General features: G+C 43.9%; 2 protein-coding genes across 3 annotated transcripts in view; one reads left to right on the forward strand and one right to left on the reverse strand.

The window, feature by feature from the left end:
- SASS6 (SAS-6 centriolar assembly protein) overlaps window positions 1–15,925 on the reverse strand; it is a 46,084-nt gene extending 30,159 nt beyond the window's left edge. Inside the window, exons 1-6 of the mRNA XM_068239984.1 lie at window positions 15,545–15,925; window positions 7,215–7,275; window positions 3,634–3,818; window positions 1,566–1,737; window positions 1,415–1,492; window positions 811–930 (exon numbers count right to left, since the gene is read on the reverse strand). Coding sequence (XP_068096085.1) covers window positions 811–930; window positions 1,415–1,492; window positions 1,566–1,737; window positions 3,634–3,818; window positions 7,215–7,275; window positions 15,545–15,615 — 687 coding nt within the window. The 5' untranslated portion in view covers window positions 15,616–15,925. The remainder of the gene's footprint in view (window positions 1–810; window positions 931–1,414; window positions 1,493–1,565; window positions 1,738–3,633; window positions 3,819–7,214; window positions 7,276–15,544) is intronic.
- A 64-nt stretch (window positions 15,926–15,989) lies between these two features.
- TRMT13 (tRNA methyltransferase 13 homolog) overlaps window positions 15,990–26,563 on the forward strand; it is a 30,730-nt gene continuing 20,156 nt past the window's right edge. For both annotated transcript variants that reach the window (XM_068239985.1, XM_068239986.1), the window contains exons 1-2: window positions 15,990–16,284; window positions 23,734–23,780. In XM_068239985.1, coding sequence (XP_068096086.1) covers window positions 16,114–16,284; window positions 23,734–23,780 — 218 coding nt within the window. In that variant the 5' untranslated portion in view covers window positions 15,990–16,113. The remainder of the gene's footprint in view (window positions 16,285–23,733; window positions 23,781–26,563) is intronic.

Here is a 26,563-nt window from a genome sequence, read left to right on the forward strand (position 1 = left end):
GTTTGCCCCTGCCACCTCTTGATCTCCTCCACATGGCTAGGATGAGGAAGAGGGCAACCAAGATCTCCAGAGACCCCTCCCACCCTGGCAGCCTCTTTGAGCTCCTCCGATCTGGTCGGCGCTTCCAAACTATCCCTTCCAAGACCACCAGGCGCAGGAACTCCTTCCCCCAGCAGTTCTACTACTCAACACCGACCCCTGACTTTTCCCTCCTAGTCTGCAATCAGCACGCGTTCCATAGGAGCTGCTCCTCAGCCTTCCCTTCTGAATCTCTAACACACATCATTAGTTAGATGTAGATGTTATCGTACCATCAATGCTGTGTATGTGAAATCGTTGCTGTAAATGTACTGTTAATGTTGTCGTCATGTGTAATCTGGCTGTATATGTAACATGTACAACTGCAGTGTTCTCCCCAGAATTTTTTTCCAGCCGGGTGGCATGAAATAGTAGCCGGGTGGCATGAAAAAGCAGCCGGGTGGGACGAGATGAAAATGCAGGGCAACTGTGCTTACAGCATAGGAGGAGGTGAGAAGGTGAGCCGATGACAGCCGGGTGGTCACCAAATCTAGCCGGGTGGAGCACCCGGCTAAAAGAGCCTGGGGAGAACACTGAACTGTTGTATTGTGTACTTTGCCTAAGCCATGTGTTCCACAAGCAATCCTGAGTACAGATCCACCGTACATGGCGAATAAATCCATCTTGTATTTTGTATCTAGCAGTATGCCTCCTTTTCTCCCTATTCCTCCATCCATCTAGCAGTAGGCCTCAGTTTCTCCCTATTCATCATATGTACCAGTTGTCCTGTACCTGCTGAGCCTTGTCTTTTTCACTTGTGAGTTCAGTTGTGTGCTGGCTATTTAGTGCAGAAATCTTCAGAGAAGAGTCGCTCTTCAGTTTTTCCAGCTCATTGATTTTCTCTGACAAAGCCTGCATGGAAAACATACATTACTCTTTTATTTACTATATTTAGAAGTATTTAGTTACAGTAGTTAATATTTACATTACATTAGATAAAAATGGTATATCTATAGTTCATATAAACCACATGCAGCAAGTAGGTGGGTTTCCAGACAAACCAACTTAATACTGTAAGGGCTCAAACCACTTGCAGAAGTTTTTGCCAGCATTTTGAAAACGCTCTCCCATTTACTTGGATGAGAATCACTGCAAAGTCACCAGTTTTTCAAAATCGCAGTTCTCATTCAAGTGAACGAGAGAGCGTTTTCAAAATGCTGGCAAAAAAACCACTGCGAGTGAGTTTGAGCCTTAACTACTGAATTGAATGTCAATTTATGAATTGTTGTGAAACCATAGTTGTCAAATATTCACCTGCTACAAGCTCCACACTGAGGGCAGCAATGCTCAAATAATTTGTTTACGCAAAATATAACAAAAAGATAGGAGCTTTTACCTGCTGAGTACACATAAGCTGGCGACTAAGATCATCCTCGGTTTTCTTCATTGTTTGCTGTAACACATGTTTTTCCTCCTAGATAAGAAGACAAAATTTAGACCAGCCTAGGCATATTGTCTCTATTTTAAGGAATTTTAAAAATAGCTACCTTAATGCATCGTAGGCATGTTGCCAAGTAAGTCTTTATTTCAACATCATTTGCAGGTTGGAAGCGCAGCGACAGGTGAGTCAAGTGCTTGAACGAATTTGTTTCGACCACATCCAACTGAGCAGTTGAACTGCCCAGTAAAGGGCCTGAATATGATAACTGGAGAAGGAACCTGAAGATAGAGTTTATGGTCAGTAACTTTCAACTTGCACAGAATCTTCCTAGATAACAAAGTACATGTGCTAATTGAGTAGAGTACAAATGCGTACAGAAAACAGAGATGGTAAAAAGTGTGACAGATTGAAGTACATTTGTAAAGACTGGGCAACATAAAGACAGGATTAGCAGTTTCAATGCGTTCTAGCAATTATAACTACATTTTGGAAGATCTCTCCGCAGCTGACTGATAAGTGTTCCATCAGCTGTATAGCGTGCTGGTAAGACTGTTACCTTTGATGTGGAATTTGATCCTTTGGCCAGGGTTCGAATCCCGCCAGTACATAAAACAGTATGGATTCTTTGGGCAAGTCTTTCCAATAATCCTGTTCCCCGGTGGATTGCGCCCTAAGTGGCTGCAGCCCTGAATCGCTTTGAGTTCGCAGGAGAAAAGCACAATATAAATGTTCTGAGTCTTTTCATGATGCACATTTTCCACCTCAAAAATATTTCCTGAATTTGTCCTTTCAATATACAAGAGGCTACTAAAATACTTGTGCATACTCCCATTTCCCACGGCATATCTCCAATCAATAATGAACTATAGTGCCGGGCTCATCCACCTCTCCCCCTGCTCCTCTGATGCTGCCTCTCTGCAAAAAACTCTCCATTTTCTACCCCAGGAATACAGGCCAAACTTATTGGTTCTCATTTTCCAGACACTACCCACCTGGAACCTTCGCTCCTCTCTGGGGATTGTCAATGAGATGCAAATCATTCTGCATTCATATAGGGTTTATGTAAGTTCTCTATGAACTGGGCCAGTACAAATACACCATGGCAGGACCATCCCTACTCCTCTCATAAAACCCCGGTCCTCTAGCTTGGTCACCTCCTCTCACTCTTGCATCAGGACTATTCACAAGTGTCACCTCTCCTTTGGAACTTACTCCCATAGCTTGTCAGTCATCCTTTGATCCTGGAGACTTAAAGAGACTCTGTAACAAAATTTTCAGCCTTATTTCTCCTATCCTACAAGTTCCTATACCGGTTCTAATGTGCTCTGGCTTACTGCAGCCTGTTCTAGTTGCACTGTCTCTCTAATATATCTAATCTTTTCTTTGTCAAGCGTTGTCGACCCAGAGAGCAAGGGGCTGTCTCTGCTGTAATAGGGACAAGTTATGCACGCCCCCTGCACTCCCCCTCCTCTATGCTCACTCCTGTGTGCTTTGTTTATTTCTCACTCACAGACAGCATCCCTAGTTTCAGCCTGTCAGTGAGGCTGAGGGAGGAGGGAGCTGCCTGTCACATGCTGACAAACTGTTACCCAGACATGAGTGCAGAGCCCATACTCCTGGCTCAGAAGAAACAGTTGTGTTTATTGTCAGATTCTTGTCACACTTCAGTGGCACAGAGCCTTGGGAGGCAGAAGGTAAAACTTTTTTCTAAACTTGCAAATAACATCTGAGGACTGAATTTACTGTGTAATAATATAAACTTGTCTCCACTGATGTGCTTCCGGTTTTGGCGGCCATCTTTATGGTTTACAAAACAGTTTGTAAAACTTTTCTTTTTTTAAATCGGCAAGATTGCGGCGAGGAGCTGCAAAAATGTAACAGAGAGGGCTAGGAGATGTCCCCGAACAGGATGGTTTGTTTATTTATATGTCATTTCTTCAATACAGATTCTCTTGAAAGCACGTAGAAGGCCTGTCGCTTGCAGGGATACGGACCCGATCCCTTGGGTGACAGTTTGAGGCCGAGTTCTGTACTGAAGCATAGCTAGCTATGAATACACCATCAGTTAGCAGCAGGTTCTGTAAACTGAGAACCCTAAAGAAAAAATACAGCAGCATAAGGAATTTTTTACTAAAAGGGGCAAAGTGACGGCCCTCCTAGTATCATCTACTTACCTTGGAATATCTTTATTTTCCTCATTAATACACTGATGCAGCAAATCAATAAACTTCTGAGGAAAAGCAGTATAATCTACCAGGAGGCCCTGCTGTAGCTTTAGATTTTGGAAATCGTCTTCAGTTATAACAAGATTGTAGAGAAAGAAAGGATCTGTATCATCCGTCATCCGAACCACAAGGTCCTGCAGTAAAAAGGAGCATGCAAACGTAAGTATTTCCCTTAGCAATACAAATCTCAACTTAACTATTGCAAGCAATTGCTATTACTGCATTTGCTGCCCTTGATATAATTGTAAAGCACTCATGACATGCTGAAAATGGAGAGAGAAAAGAGTAGCTGGCACAAAGGAAATCACAACTAAAATATGCATTCATTATGTTTATCCTTGCAAGTGAAAGCCAAGCCTTGTCCACAGAGCAAGCTAAAAACTTCTGATCCTGACGCAGATTTCTATGGAGAGATATTCCCAGAGACGTATAAACTGAAGGAATTCCTTACCTCTACAGTAAAATGTATTGCCCCATTCACATAGTAACAGTTAGCTCGGATGAAAAAAATAAAAATTATATATTTACTCTGTACAGCGTTGCGGAAGATGTCGGCACTATATAAATACTAAATAATAATAATAATGAAAAAAAAAAAAAAGACATCCGTCCATAAGTTCAACCAGAGAAAAAAACAACACTGTTCTGAACGCACACATGTCCCAATTGATCCAGGGGAAGGTGAAAAAGACCAGGGAAAATTAGCCTTAAAGGGAAAGATTCCTTCCCGACTCAAGATGGCAGTCAGATAAATCCCCTGATAAACTCCCCCAGGAATTATCTAGTAATTGTAGCAGTGGATGCCCTTTAATTAAAGGGAAGCATCCAAGCCCTCTTTAAATGCAAACAGTTTGCCATAACTGCTTCCTGAGGTAAGATATTCTAGATTTTAACCACTCTTACTGGACCCCTTTCTAAATAGATGGCAAACACTTCTTTCCTCCATACGCAGGTCATGTCCCCTTGTCTGTTGTACAACCCTAAGGACAAAAAGACCTAATTGATGAACCTCTTATTTATGAATCTCTCTTCCAAGGTATTATCTGATTGTGAGGATACAATCCTTTATAGAGGGATTGTAGTTTTGCCCAACGTACAACCCAGACTTTTTTTTTTTTTTTTTCTTTCATCGATCTAGATTTGGAGAGATTTTTTCACAAAATTAAGTTGAAAACCTTTTTTTCACAGATGCCAAAACTTTGAAAGGTTACCCGAGGCTAGAGGAACTGAACTTTCATTCAAAGATTTTGGACTGAGGAATCGTAGAGATTTTATGCCTTCCTCACATCCAGTAATTGAAGGGTTTATAGAATTAGTTAGATCAGATGTTGAGATACTGAGATGGGAGTTAAAAGTGTCGGGTTCTAGGAGGAAATGGAAATAGGGACATGGGTGAAAGAAAGGTCCTGAGGGAGCTATCCTTATCCGCAAACTATATAACCAAATCTGCGGACAAGGGTTGACAAGTAGTAGTAATGGATGTCATTCTATATCAATCAGGCCGGTTTCATACTGAGAATGGAGCAGCAGTGGCCAGGCTACGCACCACCAAAAAAAGGCCTTCGGAGATCACCGCATTAGTACGCGGCAATCCCCTTCTGGCTGACAGCCAAACAGGAAGTGACGCTCGCTTGCACTCACTTCCTGTTTCGGGAATACGGGTTTTGTAAAAATACTTTTCTGCGCATGCGCGACACAAATATTAGATAGAGGACTTTCGGCGCAGCGCACCGCAAGCAATGTGATTTAACCCATAGACTTCCATTGCCCTGTGGTGGGATTACGGTAAAATATCGCAGTGTGTGAAAGGGCCCTCTAATGAAAGAAATCTTATGCGATACATTTACGCATGGGCCTCTGATATTGAGAGAGATCAGATCAGATCATTGGTGGATATGGCACATTGCAGGGGTTTGATAGGAGGGGCGGTGATAGGATAAGGGTGTTGAGGGCTGAGGCACAGGGGATCAAACGCCTTGATATGTTGCATCCTAGAGGATTAAATCGTGAATAGGATTTACGTAGCATATTGTGAATTTTCTAGTCATAAATTGACTATAATTGAATAATCAATTATAGATTTTAAATAGATTATAATTTAATACAATTCTTTCTTTTCCACAGACCCTGATGTGTTGTTTATACAAGTGACCACATGTGTCTTGTTACATAATGCGATGCTGACGTCAATGTTGCTATGTACAGGACCCACGTGATAGTTGTAAGGTGGAGCCATAGCGACTCACTTTTTCACAACACTCGCGAGTTGGAGTGGTGATGCCGGCGGTACACCCATACGCCCTTTCCCTTATGTACACCCTATTGAGCATCACAGAGGGTGGCATATTTGTGCTTATGTGGCTCCTATTAGTGTGTCTTTGGACACCTTATTATACAGTGGGCTGGTTCCTCATCTTCCTGGCTTTCCCTCATGATGTTACCAAGGGGTGTTTGTTGACAATGAGGTATGTCCCAATTTACATATTACTGTGGTTTCCCATCAGGTCAGTCTTTGGTAAGAGATTGCGATTGGTTTATTTGAAATGTGTTACTTCACTGTGATTAGATATGCGTTCCTCTTTAAGGTGGTTGTCATTTTCTTGTGTTTGAGTGCACATTTTTGGCTTGAAATGGGCATAACAGACAAAAACTGATCGAGTCCTGAGTCTGTTGCTAACTGAACTAGACACGTTTACTTGAGTTGGACTCTGCTTAATATTCACTTTGCCTGATATCTGTAGCCAGTGGAATTAAGTTTATTTGATGGATTTAGTAACTATTGCCTGTGCATTCCCTGGATGTGTCGCTATGTTTATATATAAGGAACACTGAATAAAAAGCAACTATGATTTCAGAAGAATCTTAGAGTGTGCTGGTCCTATTGGTGGAAAAACATTTTTATGTGATAGTCATAGTTGTGAAGCGGTGTCAAATTACTGATACATTATGTTGAGTTATCACTTAGTGACTCCCTAAGATGCCAAATCAAGTACTAGAATTTGGTAATATTTTTTCCATTTCTCAAAGGGGGAAAAAAAAAAAACTATTTGAAGTACGCTAATCCTCTAAGACCAGTGTCCAGAACACACTCCCCACACAAGCTTATTCCAGATTCCATCACAGAGTGGACATACCATTACAATATAATGCATACCTTTGATGCCACGTCAAGTACTAGAATTTGCTAACATTTTTTACTCCACCATTTCCACCAGTAAAAACTATTTAAGGTACACTAATCTTCAAAAACCCGGTCCTAAAACACACTACCAACAAAACTTGTACTGAAATTAAGCCTATAAACTCTCAGTATATAAAGTAGCATTTTGTCATAGTAAACTGATATAGTAAACCTTGTCCCCAGTTCCTGTCCATGTACAGTACTTGTATAAATATACAATGTATAACAAATTATAACACAGTAAACTACCTGGCCAGGTCCCTTAGAATTTACTATAAAAATAATTCTACTGTAATTACAAATGTTAGACTCTACTCTACTACTGATTGAGTGTAAAAACTATACGCACCTTTTTATGGGCAGGTGAGGAAGCAGTGTGCAGCTCAATCCAGATCCGGACACACTGTCGTCTGGAAGACAGTATAATTACAGTAGTATGATTAGTAGATATAAACAAAACAAAACAAAAAAACGAAGTCAAATGTTAAAACATTTAAAGTAAACATGACAGCAGTCAAACTTCAAAGACATACAGGGAATGTAGAGAAAGGCATACAGTGGATGCTGTGCCTTCATCCTGGTCCCTGTTGCAGCCAAACACCTTCTTTTAATCTCGCATCTGCGCTGTAAATTCATCCACTGCTGGATAACAAAGCTTCCTTTTGGAAAGATTGAAACCACTGAATAAACCTGATGCTATTATGTTTTGAGGTGAATTTACAATGTGGAGAAACAAAGATTGAAGATATCGGCGCTACCCGCCCGCATCCCTTCCCTCCCGCTGATTGGAGGGAAGGGACGCGGGCGGGAAGCGCCGATACAGAGGAGGCGGGGGAGCGGCGCTGACAGACAGTCACAGGTAAACAGCCTGTTGGCGACACACTGTGTGTCGCTAGCACAGCGCTGGGGATAGCAGAGCGCAGGGGGGTCCTGGGGGCACACCATAAGGAAACAGAGGCTGGTGATAGTGTGCACAACCAGCCTCTGTGCCCCACTAACATTAAATCCCACCTCGGGTTCTCTTTAAAAGAGAATCTGTACTGTCCGATTTGTACAATAAAAACGTGTGTACGGTGTGTGTGTGTGTGTGTGTGTGTGTGTGTGTGTGTGTGGTGTGTGTGTGTGTGTGTGTGGTGTGTGTGTGTGTACGGTGTGTGTGTGTGTGTACGGTGTGTGTGTGTGTACGGTGTGTGTGTGTGTGTACGGTGTGTGTGTGTGTACGGTGTGTGTGTGTGTACGGTGTGTGTGTGTGTACGGTGTGTGTGTGTGTACGGTGTGTGTGTTAGTACGGTGTGTGTGTTATACTACAAGTTTATATTACATAGTGAATTTTCTGGACTCCAGTCTGGGATTCTCAGTTTCCCAGCACTTGACAGCTCCCTTACCCCCTCAGTAAAACCACACAGAGCCTGCAGGGGACGTGCATAACTTGTATTCATTAACAGAGGCAGCCCATTCCTCCCTGGGTCGACAAAGCTTAACAAAGAAAAGAAGATTAGATATATTACAGAGACAGTGCAACTAGAAAAGGTTGCAGTAATACAGACCACATTAGAACAGGTATAGGAACTTATAGGATAGAAGAAATAAGGCTGAAATTTTTGTTACAGTCTCTTTAAAGTGTACATGAGATGACACATTGAAAGAAAGAAAAAAAACAAACAAACACAACCTTACATACCTGGGACTTCATCCAGCCCCCTTCAGCCCGATTGCTCCCTCTGGCCATCGTCCGCCTCCTGGATCATCCGTAAGGGCTCCCAAAAACAATCAGCGCATGCACAGTGCAGCCATGCGGATGAGCCTGCGCAGAATACTCCTGGCCATGGGAGCGCGGCCGGTCCACTTATGTGCAGTAAGCCCCGACTGGCCGAAGTTACCGGGAGCCCTTACAGTGGATCCAGGAGGCGGGAGATGGCGCCGAGGGAGTAATCAGGCTGAAGGGGACTGGAGGAAGCCCCAGATATGTATGATTTTTTTTTCTGTGTCATCTCACGTTCTCTTTAAAAGGTGCACATACATGGTACAATTTTTCATTTTTTTGATTAGATAATTTAGTTCAATTATTCCGTTAGATCGAATATAAAGATTTGTCCAGCATGTCCGTTCAGATTTTTCTCGGAAAAAAAACAAAACGGGATAATCATTCGAATTTCTTGATCGAACAAAAACATATTTTCAACTTTCATTGGATTCGATCATTTAGATCAAATAAACGGGAAAATCAAACGTTTTTATTGTATCGTACATGGGCACCATAAGGGTAAAGGCATAGGCCTATCCTATCTGTGCTGCCTTTCTCTTTGGAAGACACTGAAGTCATCTTATAGTTAATGTGAATTAATTTTCAATTTAATTTTGTTGGGTGGAGTGGGCAAAGATGAAATAAGGTAGGAGGGAATACAGAACACCAATACTGGAGAATTTTGGTGAACCTGAAATGACCCCTAAGTCACATTAGCGGTGTATGCGACATGAGCATGTTCCCAGACAACACTGCTGTGCACTGCTATTAGTCTGGTCAAGACTTGAAGGGGGGGCATTTGAGGGGTAAAACAGCTGAACATTGGAATGCCTGTGAAAGCAGCCTACATGTAAGTGTAAGCACTCCTTTGCACACCACTGAATGTCTTCAAATGATTAACTTTAAAGTAAACCTCCAGACTAAATCTACTCAGCAGCACGGAAAAGGCTTGGGGTTTAAGTTTTACAGCATTTGAACTTACTCAAGCCTCTTTTTTTTTTATCTGCAGAAAAAAACTGCCCAGGCATTTTTCCCCTGGTGCTGTGCAAAGCATGATGGTATTTCTGATGTTGTTCTCATTCTGCTGTTTTGGTGCAATTTTTTTTTTTAATTTTGAATTTGAGATTTGAAACCTAGTGCACGCAGCTCTTGAGAAGTCCTGGAGGCGTGCATGGGACTTTTATAACAGGGTGGGTAAGAGATTATATTACCTTTCTATTTTAATTAACATAACTAATGTAAATTAATTTAATGACAGTATGTTTGTTTAGGCTGAAGTTCCCCTAAAGTTGCGTACACACGCACTACTATAGAGAACGACGGGTCCCTCAGACTGTACACACGCACTACTGTCGGAAGAACGCCTGCCCAGCGGGAGGGTCTGAGGGACCCGTCCTCTATAGTAGTGCGTGTGTACGCACCTTTAGATGTAGTTTTAGGTTAGGTTCACAGTGGTAAGTTGCATAAAGCACACATTATAATGAGTGTGAACTGCAATGAGACAGGACCATAGACTTTAAAAGTCTGCATGCAGCGAGTTAGAATAGCGTGATCCATTACAGCGCAGTACTGTGAACAGGCCCATTGAATTGGATAGGGAGTAAGTTGACATGCAGAAATATTCTCCAACCCAACCGAGCACTGAACTAGCCCTAAGGCTCCTTCCACACTGAACACACGTTCCATTGCAACAGACATTGGCCTCAATTCACTAAGCTTATCTCCTGTCTTTAATAACTCTTCTAGAGTTGTTACCATGGTGATAAGGCATGTAGTATTCAGGAAACATTTTACCTCAGGCAAACCTAAAGTTAACCCTTGTGTCTTTAGGTTAACTCTTTAATCCTTAAAATAACTCCAGAGTTAAAGACAGGCTGTTCATTAACTGCGTGTGAAAATAACTACAGAGGAGGTAAATTAACTACAGAAGAGGTAACGTAAGGGATGAAGAGATAAGATAACTCTCACTATGTGGAGGTAAGTTTTCTCTTGCCTTATCTCCAGCATGATCTTAGTGAATTGAGGCCAATGGCCTCAATTCACTAAGCTTATCTCCTGTTTCTAGAGTTATCACCACGGTGATGAGGCATGTAGTATTCAGGAAACATTTTACCTCAGGCAAACCTTATGCTGGGTACACACTGAGATTTTCTGGTCGATTTACTGTCAGATCGATTATTTCCATACGCGATTACAGCGCGCATGCGCCGTACTGCCACGCCGGCCTCCGTGATGACGCGAGGCGGCCGGCGTGTGACGTAACCCGCATCATACGCGGAAGGAGCAGCCCGACACTCGGGCGAGTGTCGCCCGGGCTGCGGCCTGTCAGCCATTCCGGAGCGGGGAGAAGGAGAAGAGCCAGCCAGGACGCCATCGTGGGACCTCCCGACCAGCACTGGGCTGGAGAAAGCCCCAGGTGAATACAACTTTAATTTTTTTTTATGAGCTCGGAGTCCCTTTAAGTTACCTCCTCTGTAGTTAAGTTACCTCCTCTGTAGTTATTTTACCTCCTCTGTAGTTATTTTACCTCCTCTGTAGTTATTTTCACATGCAGTTAATAAACAGCCTGTCTTTAACTCTGAAGTTATTTTAAGGATTGAAGAGTTAACTTTAGGTTTGCCTGAGGTAAAATGTTTCCTGAATACTACATGCCTTATTACCATGGTAACAACTCTAGAAGAGTTATTAAAGACAGGGGATAAGCTTAGTGAATTGAGGCCAAAGACAGGCTGTTAATTAACTGCGTGTGAAAATAACTACAGAGGAGGTAACTTAACCACTTGAGGACCACAGTCTTTTCGCCCCTTAAAGGACCAGTGCCTTTTTCTGCATTCAGTCCACTGCAGCTTTCACGGTTTATTGCTCGTCATACAACCTACCACCTAAATGAATTTTACCTCCTTTTCTTGTCACTAATACAGCTTTCTTTTGGTGCTACTTGATTGCTGCTGCGAGTTTTAGTTTTTATTATATTAATCAAAAAAGACATGAATTGTCAAAAAATGTTTTTTACTTTCTGTGCTGACATTTTTCAAATAAAGTAAAGTTTCTGTATACATTTTTGTCCAAATTTATTGTGCTACATGTCTTCCATAAAAAAAAATCCATTCAGTGTATATTTATTGGTTTGGGTAAAAGTTATAGCGTTTACAAACTATTGTGCCAAAAGTGAATTTTCCCATTTTGAAGCATCTGACTTTTCTGACCACCTGTCATGTTTCATGAGGTGCTAAAATTCCAGGATAGTATAAATACCCCCCAAATGACCCCATTTTGGAAAGAAGACATCCCAAAGTATTCACTGAGAGGCATGGTGAGTTCATAGAAGATTTTAAATTTTGTGTCACAAGTTAGCGGAAAATGACACTTTGTGACCCAAAAAAAAAAGTTTCCATTTCTTCTAACTTGCGACAAAAAAAAAAAAATGAAATCTGCCACGGACTCACTATGCTCCTCTCTGAATACCTTGAAGTGTCTACTTTCCAAAATGGGGTCATTTGTGGGGTGTGTTTACTGTCCTGGCATTTTGGGGGGTGCCTAATTGTAAGCACCCTGTAAAGCCTAAAGGTGCTCATTGGACTTTGGGCCCCTTAGCGCAGTTAGGCTGCAAAAAAGTGCCACACATGTGGTATTGCCGTACTCAGGAGAAGTAGTATAATGTGTTTTGGGGTGTATTTTTACACATACCAATGCTGGGTGGGAGAAATCTCTCTGTAAATGACAATTTTTTGATTTTTTTCTTTACAGACAATTGTCCATTTACAGAGATATTTCTCCCACTCAGCATGGGTATGTGTAAAAATACACCCCAAAACACATACTACTTCTGAGTACGGCGATACCACGTGTGGCACTTTTTTGCACCCTAACTGCGCTAAGGGGCCCAAAGTCCAATGAGTACCTTTAGGATTTCACAGGTCATTTTGCGTCATTTGGTCTCAAGACTCCTCCTCATGGTTTAGGGCCCCTAAAATGCCAGGGCAGTATAGGAACCCCACAAATGACCCCATTTTAGAACGAAGACACCCCAAGGTATTCCGCTAGGAGTATGGTGAGTTCATAGATTTTTTTTTTGTCACAAGTTAGCGGAAATTGACACTTTGTGAAAAAAAAAAAAAAAACAATACAAATCAATTTCCGCTAACTTGTGACAAAAAATAAAATCTTCTATGAACTCGTCATACACCTAACAAAATACCTTGGGGTGTCTTCTTTCTAAAATGGGGTCACTTGTGGGGTTCCTATACTGCCCTGGCCAGTGTTCTCCCCAGGGCTAATTAGGTGGGCGGGCCGCCCGGCTGATTTGAAGCCCCGCCCGCCTGTTATGTGCTCGCCTGGGGCTTCTAGTAAACTTCACATAGGAGCGCTCCATTGCCTGCTTTCAGTCAGCGCCAGCCTCGCACAATAGCAAAGGCTGACACTGTACACTGAAGGAGCGCTCCTCTGCCTGTCAGCTCAAGTGTTCTGGTGAGACAGGGAGGGATTGGCTGGACGGGTTGTAAGGGGCGGGACTCCTGCTCCGATTCTTCCTACTGCTCTCCAAGTGATAGGATCTGTTTTATTACGGTGCCTCTCACTCTCGTTAATGAAACCGGAGAGAGAAGTAAAGCAAAAAAACGCCCACACAGCAGCAGCTTCCAGGAGTGAGATGAGAGCCACATGGGTCTCTGGGACAGCCTCAGAGCAGCAGCTCATGTAGTCTCTCCTTCTCCTCCAGACTGCAACTAAACAACATGCCTGAGTAGCTGAAAACAGCAGCTGCACGTTTAATCCAGCTGGAGGGAGACACGGAGATCAGGAGAAGTGATGCCCCTTCAGACCTCTGCATGTTTATTTACTTTGGGGGGCACGCAGAGGAGACACAGCCATGCACAGCATGTTTAATGACAGGCTGTCTGAGGCACTTGTCTCCTGCTGTGTGTGTTTCCCACTGGCCCCAGCTTTGTATCATGTCTGTAGTGCTGCCCCTGCACACTGGGGAAATTTAGTGGAGCTGAACTCTTGCACAGGACAGAAGGAAAGCAGAGAAATGCACCCTGTATTTACACAGTTTAGCCTGTCTAATTTGATCTCTTTCTGTGTCACATGACTGCAGATAAGCTCATTTGAAAAGCCCTGAATGTTAACATATCTGCTTCCAAGAAAGCAGGAAGTGGACACAGATTTATTGCAGCATTTGTATCAGCTGTAACAAATGTTTTTCTTTAAAGGACAACTGAAGTGAAACTGATATGGAAGCTGCCATAATTATTTACTTATAAGCAATGCCAGTTGCCTGGCTGTCCTGCTGATCCCCTGCCTCTAATAATTTTACCCTAGCCTCTGAACAAGCATGCAGCATATCAGATGTTTCTGATCATATTGACAGATCTGACAAGATTAGCTGCATGCTTGTTTCTGGTGTGATTCAGACACTACTGCAGCCAAATAGATCAACAGGGCTGCCAAGCAATTGGTATTGTTTAAGAAGAAATAAATATAGCAGTCTCCATATTCTTCTCACTACAGTTGTCCTTTAAAGGTTATGCTGTTGTGCATCTTTTAGAGCAGAGAGGAAGTTCTCTGTTCAGGTCTGCTTAAAAAGGGACCTGAGCACCTTAATCTGAAACAATTTGCTAGGTACACCAGCAGGTTGATAGAATTTGCCACTGGCGTAGACAGAACAGGCTGGTCCTCAACACCACAAAAGCAGTCGATATGATCATTGACTTTAGAAAGCACGCCCCTACCCCAGCTACAATCCACATTGACGGCATGGAAGTTGTAAGAGTAACCTGTGTCCACCTTCTGGGCACAGCCATCTCTTAATGACCTGAGCTGGAAGGCCAACAAAGCATCCACCCAGAGGTAAGCCCAGCAGAGACTATTCTTCTTCCGTCAACTGAAGAAGTTTGGTATGGCCCAGGAGCTTCTGTCGAGCTTCTACTCTGCCACAGTTTAAACTCTCCTATGTTCTTCCATCCTGGTCTGGTATGCTGGCTCCTCCATCAGTAAATCCTCTGTTCGTTGCTCCAGAGTGGATCACTGCACGTCAGTTTTATACATTGGTGAAGAACTAATTTGATGGCTCCTCCACCAGTGACAGACACAAACTACAGAGGGTCATCAGATCAGCGGAGAGAGGATCATCAGGAAACCACTTCCCCCTCTGGACCTCCTCTACAGCTCCAGAGCAATGAGGCTCGCCAACAATCCATCACACCCAGGCCACTCCTTCTTCAGTCATGCCAGAGGTGTCGATCCATCTCAACCAGGACCACAAGGCACCGGGAAGTTCATGTTTGAGTCTGCTGTATATTGCACTTAGTAGAGGTCATATTTAGAGAGAAGTTGCCATATTTGTATATTATGCTACTCTGCTATTTCTGTTTGTGAAATGGTGTCTGTCGTACTTTGTGTGTCTTATTCTATACTTAAGCACTGTACGTGCCAAGTCCAATTCAGGGGCAGACCACAGCACAACGGTGGGAACACAGAGGGACCTGAAAAACTACAGGGGGTTGGAAAAGCATACATACTGTATGTTCCCCGCAATGGCAATTTGGGCGCAGGAAGAAGCTATGAGACGGGTCTCCCTGCACTAGGCAATCTACCGCATGCAGTGGGTTACCACATAACACAACTATTAACAGGTGCAGTGCAGAAAACTTTGTACTGTATGCATTTCAATACATGTACAACACACAATGCACCTTTTGCCCTTCATTACAATCCAGCTTTTGCAGAATATGCAGAGTAACACCATACTTTGAATGTAGCTTTAAAGAGCCTTCTCACATTTGAGAGAGCAACAGGAAAGATGTGAAACAATAAAGCATTGCGACAGTCCTCACCCTTCCTTGCTCTGGCTATGCCCCCACCACCAACAAAAAGTTTAGGCAGTTAGCCTTCCATATGGCTTGTGAGAAGAAAGTGAAGTTGCCATGCTGCCTTACCTGTCCTTGCAGTCCTGACCCCTCAGGAGAACCTTCAGCTCTCGGCTGAGCAGCTCCTGGACCTGAGTCATCCTGTACCTCGCCTAGCCAAGCCCCAGAGCTGCTGACCTCTTCCTTCCCGGTCTCTCAAGGGTCCATCAATCCTGCAGGCTTCCTCCTGTCACCCTCCAGGCCCTCTATGGCTGCTGTTACCCACCCTCTATCCAGACCGGTGTAGCTGGGCCGCACAAACACATTTGGCCTCCCCCATGTAGCTCTCTGTGTATCTATCTTTCTGTTGAAGTTTCCCTAGTGAGTTTTAGTTCCCAACTACTCTAGGTCGCGGTACAAATTCCAAATCAACCGCCCGCTGCGTCTTCGGCGTGATGACGTTGAGCGTCCTTGGTGTTTTGTCGTCATGTTGACTTTGGTCGCTACGTTTTTCCGCTAGTGCGTGCGACGGTAGTATGGGAGTGCTGCGGGCGCCATATTTGTTGCGGGCAGAGTGGGCATATGCTGAGGTGGGATAAGGAAACAGGGAAGATTCCACATCACGATAAAGGAAATCAGATAGTGGAGTCTAGCAGCTAATGGACACACAAGCAGGCCAAGAGCAGCGAGACTCCTGTGGAGATGGTAGGCTTCCATCAGGTCCCCTGCCAGGGAGATGTGGCTACTTCGTGCAGAGGAAGAGACGCTATTGCAAGATGATCGTGTCAGAGGGGAAGAAGTTCTGTGGTGAGCATGCAGAGAATGGGGAGGTAATTATAAAACAAACAATAAAGAAGAGGACGAATCGCATGCACAGAACCAAGATAGTAGTAGAAAAGTTAGAAATAGATCCCAACTGTCCCTCTGTTGGAGGGACAGTCCCTCTTTGGGAGCCCTGTCCCTCTTTCCTCCTCATTTGTCCCTCTTTCAGGACTTTGTCCCTCTTTCTATGTAAATATATATATTTCTCTACTTAATTAAAAAATGTGTTTGATTTACTCCAAACTTTATTCCCATTCTTTAAATTGATATATTACTAATTTTAACCACTTGAGGACCACAGTCTTTTCGCCCCTTAAGGACCAGAGCCTTTTTCTCCATTCAGACCACTGCAGCTTTCACGGTTTATTGCTCGGTCATACAACCTACCACCTAAAGGAATTTTACCTCCTTTTCTTGTCACTAATACAGCTTTCTTTTGCTGCTATTTGATTGCTGCTGTGAGTTTTAGTTTTTATTATATTCATCAAAAAAGACATGAATTTTGGCAAAAAAATGACTTTTTTACCTTGCTGTGCTGACATTTTTCAAATAAAGTAAAATTTCCTATACATTTGAGCGCGAAAGTTATTCTGCTACATGTCTTTGATTAAAAAAAAAAAACATTCATATTTATTGGATTGGGTAAAAGTTATAGCGTTTACAAACTATGGTGCCAAAAGTGAATTTTCCCATTTTCAAGCATCTCTGACTTTTCTGCGCACCTGTCAGGTTTCATGAGGGGCTAAAATTCCAGGATAGTACAAATACCCCCCAAATGACCCCATTTTGGAAAGAAGACATCCCAAAGTATTCAGTGAGAGGCATGGTGAGTTCATAGAAGATTTTATTTTTTGTCACAAGTTAGCGGAAAATGACACTTTCTGACAAAAAAAGAAAAAAAAAAAGTTTCCATTTCTTCTAACTTGCGACAAAAAAAAATGAAATCTGCCACGGACTCACTATGCTCCTCTCTGAATACCTTGAAGTGTCTACTTTCCAAAATGGGGTCATTTGTGGGGTGTGTTCACTGTCCTGGCATTTTGGGGGGTGCCTAATTGTAAGCACCCCTGTAAAGCCTAAAGATGCTCATTGGACTTTTGGCCCCTTAGCGCAGTTAGGCTGCAAAAAAGTGCCACACATGTGGTATTGCCGTACTCAGGAGAAGTAGTATAATGTGTTTTAGGGGTGTATTTTTACACATACCCATGCTGGGTGGGAGAAATATCTCCGTAAATGACAATTGTTTTATTTTTTTTTACACACAATTGTCTATTTATAGAGATATTTCTCCCACTCAGCATGGGTATGTGGAAAAATACACCCCAAAACACATTATACTACTTCTCCTGAGTACGGCGATACCACATGTGTGGCACTTTTTTGCACCCTAACTGCGCTAAGGGGCCCAAAGTTCAATGAGTACCTTTAGGATTTCACAGGTCATTTTGAAGAAATTTCGTTTCAAGACTACTCCTCACGGTTTAGGGCCCCTAAAATGCCAGGACAGTATAGGAACCCCACAAATTACCCCATTTTAGAAAGAAGACACCCCAAGGTATTCCGTTAGGAGGATGGTGTGTTCATAGAAGATTTTTTTTTTTTTGTCACAAGTTAGCGGAAATTGATTTTAATTGTTTTTTTTCACAAAGTGTCATTTTCCACTAACCTGTGACAAAAAATAAAATCTTCTATGAACTCACCATACTCCTAACGGAATACCTTGGGGTGTCTTCTTTCTAAAATGGGGTCATTTGTGGGGTTCCTATACTGCCCTGGCATTTTAGGGGCCCTAAACCGTGAGGAGTAGTCTTGAAACCAAATGTCGCAAAATGACCTGTGAAATCCTAAAGGTACTCATTGGACTTTGGGCCTCTTAGCGCACTTAGGGTGCAAAAAAGTGCCACACATGTGGTATTGCCGTACTCAGGAGAAGTAGTATAATGTGTTTTGGGGTGTATTTTTACACATACCCATGCTGGGTGGGAGAAATATCTCTGTAAATGACAATTGTTTGATTTTTTTTACACACAATTGTCCATTTACAGAGAGATTTCTCCCACCCAGCATGGGTATGTGTAAAAATACACCCCAAAACACAATATACTACTTCTTCTGAGTACGGCGATACCACATGTGTGACACTTTTTTGCAACCTAGGTGCGCTAAGGGGCCTAACGTCCTATTCACAGGTCATTTTGAGGCATTTGGATTCTAGACTACTGCTCACGGTTTAGGGCCCCTAAAATGCCAGGGCAGTATAGGAACCCCACAAGTGACCCCATTTTAGAAAGAAGACACCCCAAGGTATTCTGTTAGGAGTATGGTGAGTTCATAGAAGATTTTTTTTTTGTCACAAGTTAGCGGAAAATGACACTTTGTGAAAAAAAAACAATACATATCAATTTCCGCTAACTTGTGACAAAAAATAAAATCTTCTATGAACTCATCATACACCTAACAGAATACCTTGGGGTGTCTTCTTTCTAAAATGGGGTCACTTGTGGGGTTCCTATACTGCCCTAGCATTTTAGGGGCCCTAAACCGCGAGGAGTAGTCTTGAACCCAAATGTCTCAAAATGACCTGTGAAATCCTAAAGGTACTCATTGGACTTTGGGCCCCTTAGCACAGTTAGGCTGCAAAAAAGTGTCACACATGTGGTATCGCCGTACTCAGAAGAAGTAGTATAATGTGTTTTGTGGTGTATTTTTACATATAACCATGCTGGGTGGGAGAAATATCTCTGTAAATGACACATTTTTGATTTTTTTTACACACAATTGTCCATTTACAGAGAGATTTCTCCCACCCAGCATGGGTATGTGTAAAAATACACCACAAAACACATTATACTACTTCTCCTGAGTATGGCGATACCACATGTGTGACACTTTTTTGCAGCCTAGGTGCGCTAAGGGGCCCAACGTCCTATTCACAGGTCATTTTGAGGCATTTGTTTTCTAGACTACTCCTCACGGTTTAGGGCCCCTAAAATGCCAGGGCAGTATAGGAACCCCACAAGTGACCCCGTTTTAGAAAGAAGACACCCCAAGGTATTCTGTTAGGGGTATGGTGAGTTCATAGAAGATTTTATTTTTTGTCACAAGTTAGTGAAAAATGACACCTTGTGAAAAAAACAATAAAAATCCAATTTCCGCTAACTTTTGACAAAAAATAAAATCTTCTATGAACTCATCATACACCTAACAGAATACCTTGGGGTGTCTTCTTTCTAAAATGGGGTCACTTGTGGGGCTCCTATACTGCCCTGGCATTTTACGGGCCCAAAACTGTGAGTAGTCTGGAAACCAAATTTCTCAAAATGACTGTTCAGGGGTATAAGCATCTGCAAATTTTGATGACAGGTGGTCTATGAGGGGGCAAATTTTGTGGAACCGGTCATAAGCAGGGTGGCCTCTTAGATGACAGGATGTTTTGGGCCTGATCTGATGGATAGGAGTGCTAGGGGGGTGACAGGAGGTGATTGATGGGTGTCTCAGGGGGCGGTTAGAGGGGAAAATAGATGCAATCAATGCACTGGGGAGGTGATCGGAAGGGGGTCTGAGGGGGATCTGAGGGTTTGGCCGAGTGATCAGGAGCCCACACGGGGCAAATTAGGGCCTGATCTGATGGGTAGGTGTGCTAGGGGGTGACAGGAGGTGATTGATGGGTGTCTCAAGGTGTGATTAGAGGGGGGGAAATAGATGCAAGCAATGCACTAGCGAGGTGATCAGGGCTGGGGTCTGAGGACGTTCTGAGGTGTGGGCAGGTGATTGGGTGCCCGCAAGGGGCAGATTAGGGTCTAATCTGATGGGTAACAGTGACAGGTGGTGATAGGGGGTGATTGATGGGTATTAGTGGGTGTTTAGAGGAGAGAAGAGATGTAAACACTGCACTTGGGAGGTGATCTGATGTCGGATCTGCGGGCGATCTATTGGTGTGGGTGGGTGATCAGATTGCCCGCAAGGGGCAGGTTAGGGGCTGATTGATGGGTAGCAGTGACAGGGGGTGATTGATGGGTGGCAGTGACAGGGGGTGATTGATAGGTGATTGACAGGTGATCAGTGGGTTATTACAGGGAATAACAGATGTAAATATTGCACTGGCGAATTGATAAGGGGGGGTCTGAGGGCAATTTGAGCGTGTGGGCGGGTGATTGGGTGCCCGCAAGGGGCAGATTAGGGTCTAATCTGATGGGTAACAGTGACAGGTGGTGATAGGGGGTGATTGATGGGTAATTAGTGGGTGTTTAGAGGAGAGAAGAGATGTAAACACTGCACTTGGGAGGTGATCTGATGTCGGATCTGCGGGCGATCTATTGGTGTGGGTGGGTGATCAGATTGCCCGCAAGGGGCAGGTTAGGGGCTGATTGATGGGTGGCAGTGACAGGGGGTGATTGATGGGTGGCAGTGACAGGGGGTGATTGATAGGTGATTGACAGGTGATCAGTGGGTTATTACAGGGAATAACAGATGTAAATATTGCACTGGCGAATTGATAAGGGGGGGTCTGAGGGCAATCTGAGCGTGTGGGCGGGTGATTGGGTGCCCGCAAGGGGTAGATTAGGGTCTAATCTGATGGGTAACAGTGACAGGTGGTGATAGGGGGTGATTGATGGGTGATTGATGGGTAATTAGTGGGTGTTTAGAGGAGAGAAGAGATGTAAACACTGCACTTGGGAGGTGATCTGATGTCGGATCTGCGGGCGATCTATTGGTGTGGGTGGGTGATCAGATTGCCCGCAAGGGGCAGGTTAGGGGCTGATTGATGGGTAGCAGTGACAGGGGGTGATTGACAGGTGATCAGGGAGGATAGATGCATACAGTACACGGGGGGGTGGGTCTGGGGGGGGGGGGGGTCTGGGGAGAATCTGAGGGGTGGGGGGGGTGATCAGGAGGGGGCAGTGGGCAGGGGGGGGGATAAAAAAAAAAATAGCGTTGACAGATAGTGACAGGGAGTGATTTATGGGTGATTAGGGGGGTGACTGGGTGCAAACAGTGGTCTGGGGGGTGGGCAGGGGGGGGGTCTGAGGGGTGCTGTGGGCGATCAGGGGGCAGGGGGGGGGAAATCAGTGTGCTTGGGTGCAGACTAGGGTGGCTGCAGCCTGCCCTGGTGGTCCCTCGGACACTGGGACCACCAGGGCAGGAGGCAGCCAGTATAATAGGCTTTGTATACATTACAAAGCCTATTATACATATGTTCAGCGGCGATCTGGGTGCTAGTAACCCGCCGGCGCTTCCGAACGGCCGGCGGGTTACTACGAGCGGTGGGCGGATCGAGTCCCCGGCGGCTGATCGCGTCACGAATGATGCGATCGCCGCATAGCCACTCCCGCAGCCGCCTCCGCCGATGGGCGTATTGCGGTCGTTTGGGCCCAGTCTTTGCCGCCGCCCATCGGCTGGGGGCGGTCGGCAAGTGGTTAAAATGTTAATATGAAGGAAAATTAACCAGGCTAGAAAGGACCAGTGTGGTTTGAATTATAAAACAACATATTTTTCTTGTGAAATCTTTATGATATGCGTGACTAGGGGTGTGATGGGGGTGTGGCAGAGGCGTGGCTTAAGTGTCCCTCTTTCTCATCTCAAAAAGTTGGGAGGTATGCAGTGTTCTCCCCAGAATTTTTTTCCAGCCGGGTGGCATGAAAAAGTAGCCGGGTGGCAAGAAAAAGTAGCCGGGTGTGGCGAGATAACAGAATGCAGGGCCGGCACTTCTCTGCATACAGCATAGGAGGAGGCGAGCCAATGACAGCCGGGTGGTTACCAAAACTAGCCGGGTGGAGCACCCGGCTAAAAGAGCCTGGGGAGAACACTGGTATGTAATACTGGTTGACAGTTAAAGTGTAAGTCAAGTCCCATGAGCACTGATGTGTCCCTCCCGATTCCCCGAGTGCCTCAGTTTGCCTGGTAATCTGGCTTAGTTGTGCCAGTCAGCTCTTCTGCGAATGCGTGGCCCTTCCGCACATGCGCAGAAGAGCCCGACTGGCACGGCTGAGCCAGTTACTGGGACCAATATCAGGCAAATGGAGGCACTTGGGAGGACGGTGAGAGACTTATCAGTGCTCATGGGGCTGGAGGAAGCCTCGGGTAAGTATAACCTCTTTGATAGGCCAGTCATAATTGAAAGTGTGTACCAGGCTTCTGTGGTATGAGGGTCAACAGATTTTGAATACAGTAAACAGATTGTGTAGGTAAACCCTGATACTACATGGAGATGGTAAAATTGGCCAATCATTGACCTATCAAAGTAAGATGTGTCTACCAGGTTTTAGATTAAAGAGACTCTGTAACAAAATGTTCAGCCTTATTTCTTCTATCCTATAAGTTCCTATACCTGTTCTAATGTGGTCTGTCTTACTGCAGCCTTTCCTAGTTGCACAGTGGCTGTATTATCTCTGTTATATAATCTAATCTTCTTTCCTCTGACGGCTTTGTCGGGCTCAGGCAGGAATGTGCTGTCTGCTGTTATAGGCAGAAGCTATACACACCCTCTCCACGCCCCCTCCAGGCTCTGTGTGTCACAGACTGAGCTCCTCTCAGCCTATCACATTCTGGTTAGCAGCTATGTCTTTTGTTTGTAAACACTGCCTAAAACTGGCAATTACAAGCCAGGATTGCACCAGGGAGTGGCAGAAACAGCACAGAGGGGCCCAGGAGAACATAATGAATAGAATGGTATGCTTTTTATTGTAAGGATTTTAGAGTACAGATTCTCTGTAAACCCAATGCAATATTCCAGTTCAGTCGAAGTGAGGTCCACTTCCTGTGAAGCAAAAAAAGTCCCTAAAGTCGGAATTTGCAGTTACTTTTTTTTTTTTTTTTTAGTTATATAGGTCATTCCTAGGAGTACATGGCGTCTCGGCGCCAGTCAGTCCGGCGCAGGGAGAACCGTCATTCGGCTCTCCCTGCTGCTAAACTCGGGGGTGGCGGTAAATACTTTTCCCCCTCCAAGTTGTCGCAACTCGGAGAGAGATGTAATTCAGGGTCTGACAGCCACCAGAGCCCTGAATTACAGATAAGCGGGGCACGCAGCATAGCATTGCTGCCATGGCGGCACCCCACTTTGGCGCACGGCACCCAGTGCTGCGTACCAAAATCAATTCCCAGCCACCACCCCTCTGCTATGTTTTTCGACAAGAGGCTAAAAAATAACAACATGGGAAAAAAGCATCTTGAGAAGAAAACCCAGATTGCAGAAGGGGGAAGGGAGGGGGGCTAGTATATATTGGGGTAAAAGGATATCTGTGTTTTACTGTATAAATAAAATTATTCTATAAACCCTGGAACATGTTTTAACTCTTATGACTCTACTGTAATATGGTAAGTTGTATTGTAATTCCTTTGTGTTTCAAAAATCAGGCATTCTAAAGACTTAACATATGGCATTCTGTTGTGATTACTTTGTATCTGAGCAGTGAAAGGATCTTTGAATTATTAAATGGTAAATATGATGTGTCTTGCAGGAAACAAACGACAGGAGGAGAATCCCCTGTCCTTTGGACCCCAAACAGTGAGTCTTCATTGGATACCGTAGTTGGTTTTGTCATTAAAACTGCGAAAACGTGTTAAATTAACCAGTAGCCCTTTAATACTATGTGTGATTTTTCACCTTTTTTTGTGATGAAGAAACCCATTACAACTGGCTACTCATGTAAATCAACGTTAATCTATCAGCTGTTCACATCTAACAAGTTTTTCCATCCACAGAAAAAAAAATCTAGAAGCTGTTCGCTTTTTTTCCCGCACACTTATCTATGGTTTGCTATTAAAATGAATTATTAGCGGGTTCACTTCTTTTTAATGCATATGAGCGTATGTAGTAGGCATCAAAGAACCTGTGTAGAAGACCATGTATGCAGACTGGTAATAATGTTTGAATGAAGTCTTAGAATGGCTTATTTACATTGTACGTACTGAAGAACCCCAGGATTGATGGGAACATTTACTGAAGTTAAAGGGAGCCTTAACTGAACGGGGGGTAAAGAGTTTCAATTACCTGGGGCCATTACCAGCCCCCTGCAGCAGTCCTGTGCCCTCGGAGCCGCTCTGGAATCCTCCGGTCCCTCGCTGTCACTTAGTTTCGATTTTGACGACTCACCAGTCAGCCGGCCGCCATGCGTATTATTGGACGCATTCCCTACTGCAATTAGGGAATTGCAATCCAATAATACGCATGGCGGCCGGCCGACTGGTGAGTCGTCTAAAACGAAACTAAGTGACAGCCGGGACCGGAGGATTCCAGAGCGGCTCCGAGGGCATAGAACTGCTGCAGGGGGCTGGTAATAGCCCCAGGTAAGTGAAACTCTTTATCCCCCGTTCAGTTAAGGTTCCCTTTAAGGCTAGTCACACTGCAGGAATTACTGTATATACTCGACTGTAGGTCTAGAAATTTAGGTCTGACTCACTATATAAAAGTTTAGGGGTCAACTTATACACGAGTCACGAGCAACACTGAGCACACTGCATGTTTACTCAGTGTTAAGTGGCTCTTTCTTGATAAAGGAAATGCCTATAAATCACAGGTCTAAAAGTCCTTGCCACAACAATTAACAAGTAAAGGGGCAGGGGGAAATTACTGGACTGCAGGAAAGGGGGTGAATAATTGCTGCACTTGGGGACCTGGAGGAGTTATTTGCAGCACTTTAAGGGACAGGAACGGTTAATGGCTGCAGTACTGTATGCATTGCAGTATTTAACCCCTCCTGGTCCCCAAGTGCAGCTGTTCATTATTCCTGGTCCTCAAGTGCAGCCATTAACTTTGCTGGGTAGACTTGTACTTGAGTCAATAAAAAATTCCAGGTTAAAGGATACCCGAACTGACATGTGACATGATGAGATAGAAATATGTATGTACAGTGCCTAGCACATAAATAACTATGCTGTGTTCCTTTTTTTCTTTCTCTGCCTGAAAGCGTTAAATATCAGGTATGTACCAGAACTTATCTCTCTGGACCAGGCTGGATTTGTCCCTGGACGTGAAGCCAGGGACAACACAGTGAAAACCATTAATATTCAGCATTGGCTTTCTCGGCGACCGGTGGAGGGGTTACTTCTCTCCACCGACGCCGAGAAGGCCTTTGATAGAGTGTCTTGGTCTTATATACATTCCCTTTTGGAAAGTTTGGGCCTGGGTCCATCTATGAAAAAATGGATAGCTCTACTGTATAGTGACCCTTCTGCCTGTGTCAGGGTGAATTGTACTCTTTCTAAAAGCTTTCAGTTGAAAAATGGCACACGGCAGGGATGCCCTCTCTCTCCGCTAATCTCTATTTTATCTTTGGAACCATTTTTGAATGCAGTGCGATCTAATGTAAATATCTCTGGAGTGCAAATAGGTGAAAAAGAACATAAATTAGCAGCATACGCTGATGATATGATTTTCTACATAACAAAGCCTTTAGTTTCGATTCCAAATTTACTACAAGAATTTGCGCTTTTTGCAGAGATATCCAACCTTAAAATTAACTTCTCCAAGTCGTTTGGAATGAGCCTGACACTTCACCCTGACACAAAAGCATCCTGTATTCGAAACTTTCCTTTTAAGTGGGCAGATAAAAGTTTTACATATCTGGGGATCCAGATCACTTCTAGAACAGACAAATTAAAAGAAAGTAACTTTGACCCTTTGCTTCGGCATGTCCAGCACACATTGGAGAACTGGCAGAGTAAGCCATTGTCCTGGTTTGGACGAATGGCTAGCCTAAAGATGACGATATTACCTCGCATATTGTATTACTTCTCTACTATCCCACTCTTTCTCCCTAAACTCTGGTTTGTGACCTTGCAGAAAGCTTTCACTAAATGTATTTGGGGACAGAAACCTGTTAGAATTAGAAAAGATAAACTAACTTATCCTAGAGACAGAGGAGGAGCAGGACTTCCTGACATTTGGAGATACTACCAAGCCTCCATGATTAGCAGAATTGTGGATTGGCATTGTAATGAAGACTCTAAAGATTGGGTGAGGCTAGAAAAAGATTTCTTTGGCCAAGACATTAAGTGGTGCCCATGGAATCCTACACTAGATTACAAATTCTCAGCCCTACAATACATTAAATTTGATCCATTAATTAATGCTACCTTATTGACCTTTCGAAAGTGCTGTTCAGAAACAAAAGTCTCGACTTTACCTGGCCCTTTAACTTCATTGAGGACAACCAATAATTTTCTTCCTGGACACCAGACAGATTTTATGCCCCACTTGAATCTACGAAAGGATCTCCTTATAAAAGATCTAGTTGATGGACAGACTTGTATCCCCATAACTACTCTGGAAACTGACTCAGAAAATAA

This window comes from Hyperolius riggenbachi, chromosome 6, assembly GCF_040937935.1.
Source record: "Hyperolius riggenbachi isolate aHypRig1 chromosome 6, aHypRig1.pri, whole genome shotgun sequence".
Classification (NCBI taxonomy): domain Eukaryota; kingdom Metazoa; phylum Chordata; class Amphibia; order Anura; family Hyperoliidae; genus Hyperolius; species Hyperolius riggenbachi.